We start from the raw sequence: 6,000 nt of genomic DNA, 5'->3' as shown, positions 1-6,000 counted from the left end.
ATGTTGGCTTGTTTACTGTTGAGTGAGAAAACAATGTTGCACATTAAGCTAATCATCTGGGGACCCCCCGAAAATCATTTGGGGACCCCCCTGATGGTCCCGACCCACAGGTTGAGAAGCACTGCTTTACACCACTGAAAATAAGCAGACCAATCAATAACTTGGCCGTGACACCTTTAGCAAAGTCAGTTTTATTTTGTTTTTTATATCATAATAATACATGTTGGGCGGGGCAGTTATTGAAGGTGGCAGAGCTACTGCGGTCTGGTCCATAATCCAACCAATGCATCGTATTAACGTTAACCCATTTAGGCCTAGAATTATTGAATGCTTTAACCAGTGAAAAATAGCAGATATACAAGCTCACAACGCGGCACCGAGTGCCGCGCTGCGAGCTTGTAGATCTGCTATTTTTTTTAAAGTCGTGAAAATGTGTGCAAATCTTTGAATACATGTATTTTCAAAGCGAACGTTTGTAACTCAAATTTTGCTTCTGGGTGGTCCCTGGAACTAGATATTTTGAAATGGGGGTCCGTGGCCAAATAAATATCATTTTGGGGGTCCTTCACATGAAAAGGTTTGAGCACCACTGACATAGTAGTCTCTCAAGAACAGACTAACTGAGCTCCAGTTCAGTGAAAAGGACCTTTTCTTTTACGATGGCTGGCCAGATTGCTGACATAGAAACATAGTTTTTTTCCAAAAATCTTAGAAGGATTCAAAAGACACTTATAGAATCGGGTCAAAATTCTAATTTTCACGATTTTTCAAAAATAGCAGATCTGCAAGCTCGCAGCGCGGCACTCGGTGCCGCGCTGTGAGCTTGTATATCTGCTATTTTTTTAATATTTAAAGCATAAAATATTGCGTCATAATGTGTTCAGTACAAAACAGGAAATAAATAGCATACCTTGGCAGGGCCACTGGGACCAGTTTTTTAGCTCTCAAAGAGTTTTCTAGATTTCCAGTTGAACTGGTTCTTAATAAAGGAGCAGTAGACAGACATGTACCGTGCAGTTGTCTGGCTTTGTTGAGAAACGTTAGTGACAGAATCTTGAACCTGTTGAGGGCTGCAACCATCGATTATCTTTGAATAAATTAATTGATTCATTTTTATCCGATTAATCAAATAATTGAGGAATGCTGTTTTTTTTTATGTTTTAAGAAAATTATATAAATCAGTTAATCACTTGAGCGTCATTTTATAGTTTGTCGCACAATGGTGTCTACAGTGAAAATCACAGATCTACAAGCTCATGACGTGTTTTTGCCTTGTAGATTGCCTATTCACTATTTTTCACTTAAATATATGTTTGCCTATAATGAAATGCCCAAATTATGGATTATTAATGGATTATATTTATTAAATTATCCATACATTTTCAAATAGATCAAATCGATTAGTTTGATTAAGTGTTGCAGCCCTAAACCTGTTAGTTTGTAAATATTACCACGGAAACCAAGCTCACGTAGAACAAAGCAACAGTTTTAACCACTTCAACCCTATATACTGTACTTAGCTCTATATTCACCAAACCTCTTCAGCCAAAACAGTCAATCTACAAGCTCACAGCGGCACACGGAGTGAGCTTAAATATGCTATTGTCGCAGAATGTTGGCCCCAGAATAGGGACACAAGGGTTAAAAGGTCACGTCATGAATGCGGTTTAGCCCTGAAACATGACGGTCGTTGATAATCTGATGTACGACCGTCATGGGTCAGGATTTACCTGCGTTGGTGGAGGCGAATTGATTCGCCTATACAAACTACACAAACATTCAAATTTCACAAACAAAGTGCTTTATGAAGTCACAACCAGTTATAAATCTTGGCCGGCATTGTATAATTACTGGCCGGCATTGTGTTCTTTAATAAGAAGCCTTTTTATCCCATCGTTTTATGTTTTCCCATGTATTTCCTGGTGTTCCCCATGCGCACCAAGCTCATCTATTGAACACTGAGATGTGGGCGTGGCCTTGCCAAAATGGGTCCGGAAATACATGGGAAAAAATAAAACGATCGAATAAAAAGGCTTCTTATTAAAGAACACAATGCCGGCCAGTAATTATACATTGCCGGCCAAGATTTATAACTGGTTGTGACTTTATAAAGCACGTTGTTTGTGAAATCTGAATGTTTGTGTAGTTTGTATAGGCGAATCAATTCGCCTCTACCAACGCAGGTAAATCCTGACCCATGACGGTCATATGTCAGATTATCAACGACCGTCATGTTTCAGGGCTAGAATGCGGTTTAGCTTTCATATCAATAATAATTTGACCATAAATGTTAATGATAAACTATCTATGTCTGTACAACAACACAGGAGGCTGTTCTCCCTTTGATACTTATGGCTCTTTTCAACTATGACCGGTTAAGCCAGAATGTTCCACAAGCTGGCTGAAACCTTCCAGAACCCGTGAAGTTTTTTGTTTGTTTACGTTTCGATTAAAACCAGCACCACCCTTGAAGGGGAAGGTATTACGCAATAAAAGAAATAACAACTTAAAAGTTAAAGAAGTGAAAATAGACGATCAAATAGCTACAAGCTTACAATGCATCTTATTGCGACGCATTGTGAGCTTGTAGACAGGCATTTTTCCCCCTATTTTGGAAACATTTTGAATGAATAAATTCTCAGTTCTGGCCTCCAGAACTCCAAGGTTAGTACCATCTCCTGAGCAGGGCCCAAAAATTAGGTTCTGAGAACCGAGCCGTAGCGTTATGCAAAGGCATCCATGTTTCACGGCACGGTTCACTTTTTAATTTCTGAAGCGCAATACATACTCCTTGCGACAAGAGTTTCGGAATTACGGTTAGCACACAGAGGAGAAGTGCCGACGTAAAGGGAGTATATATTGCACTTCAAGCATGCCTGAGGAAGGTCGCCACTGACCGAGACGTTGCTTCTTCTGTCAAGTCTTTGCTCCCGTACCGTGAAGGTTGGGCAGTGTGCGGGAATTATTTTATTGTTGACATTTCTTGTAGTGGAGAAGAGCCATTTGATTAGAAGAAGGGCGGAGGGTGTTTGTCACCCTGGGCAAGATACGACTTCCGCTTGGTTCTAGCTGAAGTGGCGGAAGTGCTGCGTTTAACGGAAGTTACGTCATGCGGTGCGGGTCTGTTTACATTCCCCAGCGAAACAAACACAAATAGATTGTGGCTCTTAACTCGCTCTTAATAGGTGTAACGTTGTCCGAATCCATGTTTTTGTTTGTATACTGTTTATTGGGGGTGCAACCGACGCAGAGGGAGAAGTAGAACAGATTTTTTTTCCAGCGGGGAATACGTTTGCAGGGACACCGCACTGTGAAAAAAAGACATCTTCGGGAAAAGTCAGCCCCACCTCCTAGAACTCTTTCTGCTTCATATCTTGACCAGGCTTTTCTCTTCGCAGATGAATAAGCCTAGGTGTTTGTAATGTTAATGAGGAGGCAGGAGAAGTCAAGCAAACAGCGAAACGCAGTCTTTTAAGTTCCTGTTTGCAGTATGAGCTTAGTATTCCCAGTCTGTTTCCCAGTTGGCTCTCAGGTTGGAGTGGAACGGCAGTACATCCAATCAATGACTGATATTTATATATGTGTGTGTGTATGTGTGTGTGTGTGCGTGCGCGTTATTTTTTTAACAGTCCTGGGTTCCTCTTTCCAGGTCGTCGTCATTGTTGTCGTCTTCCTCGTCGTCATGGAGACCATCTTCCTCTCTCTCGTTAAGCTCCTCCCCTATGACATCCAGCCCCGCCCCCTCTGGCTGAAGCCCCGCCCCTTCCAGGTGAAGCCCCGCTCCTTCCTGTAGCTGCAGTCTCCGCTCCTCGACCAGCGCCAGGCGCTCTCGGACGACATCGGCCGACGAGGTCATGTCGCCCGGACTCCCGAAGTACTGCTCGCTCCTGAGACAGACAGAGTTTAGTGTTCAGTGTGATGGCTCTCAAAGTAGGGTCCGGGGACCCCCCGGGGTACCCTGAGCTAAACGAGTTAATATGGTATCAAAACCACTTTAACCCTTCATACATCGGCTATTTGAAAGTAGCTGATCTACAAGCTCACAACACATCTGGTGTTACGATACAGGCTATCATATACTGTATGAACCAAATGCAAAACCAACCAAAAGTGTCTTAAAACCCGTTAAAACCGGGAAAGCATCATGTTCGATTTTAGCACCTCACTTTGTGCCACGCTGCGAGCTTGTACATCTGCTATTTTTGAATATTTTTGAAAGTGTGAGAAATGGTGATTTAGAAGGAGTTGAATTCAGGACATGAATAGAACATGTACAGTATATCCATACGTGTAAGGCATTTGTGTTGTGTAGGACAAAATAAAAGTCCACACAGAGAAAAGCAGTTCTCAAAATGGTCCAACCACTGTGGAAGCATATAGAGGGTATACGTGTGCATAAAGTGAGTGGTGAATCGAGTGGCAAAGTGAGTTTAATGTTGTTTAATGCAATCAGATAGGACTTTTCTGTTTGGATGTATGGGCTGTCAACGCAAGAAAGTAGTTTTTTGCCACTCAGTAGGTGTTCCCGCATAACTTCCGGGTATGATGATGATGTCACATGCATACCCTCTATACTGAGAAACAAGGTCCACTATGAAAATGTGTTCGTACCCATCTGGGAATAGAACAGGCTGACTGATTCTGTCCAGCAGAGTTTTCCCAACTGTTGTAACGTCTTGAAGAACTTCTGGTTCTATGGACTGTAGAGCCTACACACACGCACATGCACACGCACACGCACACGCACACGCACACGCACACACACACACACACACACACACACACACACAAAGGGAGTCAACTCCATGTTAGCCAAATTTACTTGTAGTTAAAGAACTGAATGCCTGCGTGTTAGTACTGTATATCCGTCAACCTACTACCTGTATGATAGGCAAAAGTATTTATTTCCAGTTGCTTTATTCACGTGACTTTGGTCAACCGGGACACCGGGACTTGTGTGTTCTATTTGCATGTGCAAACAATTACTATACTGTACTAGGGAAACAGTATTGAATTCTAATAATAAAATAATAAAGATTCATGACTAAAATATATTGATAGTTTACAGTCAAGATGTCAAAAACAAAAGGTGTTAGCTATGTGCTAGCTCTAGGGATGGGACAATAAGTAATAGTATCGTTTATCGTGAAAAAAAAAAAAAAAACACTTGCGATAATCGTATCGTGGAGATTTAAATTTATTGTGAAATTGTCCTCCGTCATGCACTGGGATCAATTCACCTTTTATTTGCCGAGCTGCATATCCGGAACCATTAAACCCTCTATTGGTAAAACGCACTTCTAATATACATACTTGATAGTCTTTTTTTGCCCACTCTCTACCAAATCTCTTTGGCAAAGAAATTGCCGATCTACAAGCTCACAATTCTGTCGCAACGTGTTGTGAGCTTGTAGATCGGTAATCTTTTGGCAAATGTTCCGCCCGAGGATAATGGATGTTGGGGATAATATCGTAAATCGCAATTTCTTTGGTCACAATAATCTTGATATGACATTTTCATATGGTCCCATCGCTAGCTGAGAGGGTAGGATAACACAGTCTGTGTTGTCCTACCCTCTCAGTAGCGGTGTGGAAGTTGTACGCTATGTGTTGTCTTACCCTCTCAGCAGCAGTGTGGAAGTTGTACGCTATGTGTTGTCTTACCCTCTCAGCAGCAGTGTGGAAGTTGTACGCTATGTGTTGTCTTACCCTCTCAGCAGCAGTGTGGAAGTTGTACGCTAGCTCCAGCCTGTGCTGTCGCTCCTCGGAGGAGACAGAGAACTGTTTCCAGACTCTGTTGAGACGAGGCAGCGTGTCTCCTGACGAACGAGTGGAACACCGCAGGGACTGACACAGAACCACTGAGGCCTGCAGCAACTGACGCCCATAGTCATATGTACTCTATAGAGAAACACACAGAACCAGTCAACTTCAAACAATTAATAAGTCATTTACAATTTAGGTAGGCATTTAGTTGTCTGCTAAATTACAGTAACGGTG

At 42.2% G+C, this 6,000-nt stretch overlaps 1 protein-coding gene across 1 annotated transcript in view; it reads right to left on the bottom strand.

Annotated features, from left to right (window-relative positions):
* Window positions 1-3,622: 3,622 nt before the first annotated feature.
* The window catches only part of sestd1 (SEC14 and spectrin domains 1), a gene marked incomplete at its 3' end in the record, with an annotated part of 37,483 nt that continues 35,105 nt past the window's right edge, over window positions 3,623-6,000 (bottom strand). The window contains exons 17-19 of the mRNA XM_080752837.1: window positions 5,710-5,901; window positions 4,612-4,709; window positions 3,623-3,887 (exon numbers count right to left, since the gene is read on the bottom strand). Coding sequence (XP_080608963.1) covers window positions 3,623-3,887; window positions 4,612-4,709; window positions 5,710-5,901 — 555 coding nt within the window. The remainder of the gene's footprint in view (window positions 3,888-4,611; window positions 4,710-5,709; window positions 5,902-6,000) is intronic.

The sequence above is a fragment of the Nannobrachium achirus genome, assembly GCF_963921795.1.
Source record: "Nannobrachium achirus genome assembly, chromosome: 22".
NCBI classification, from domain to species: Eukaryota; Metazoa; Chordata; class Actinopteri; order Myctophiformes; family Myctophidae; genus Nannobrachium; species Nannobrachium achirus.
Note: the sequence above shows the minus strand (reverse complement) of the source record. Positions and strands in the feature narration are given on the sequence as shown.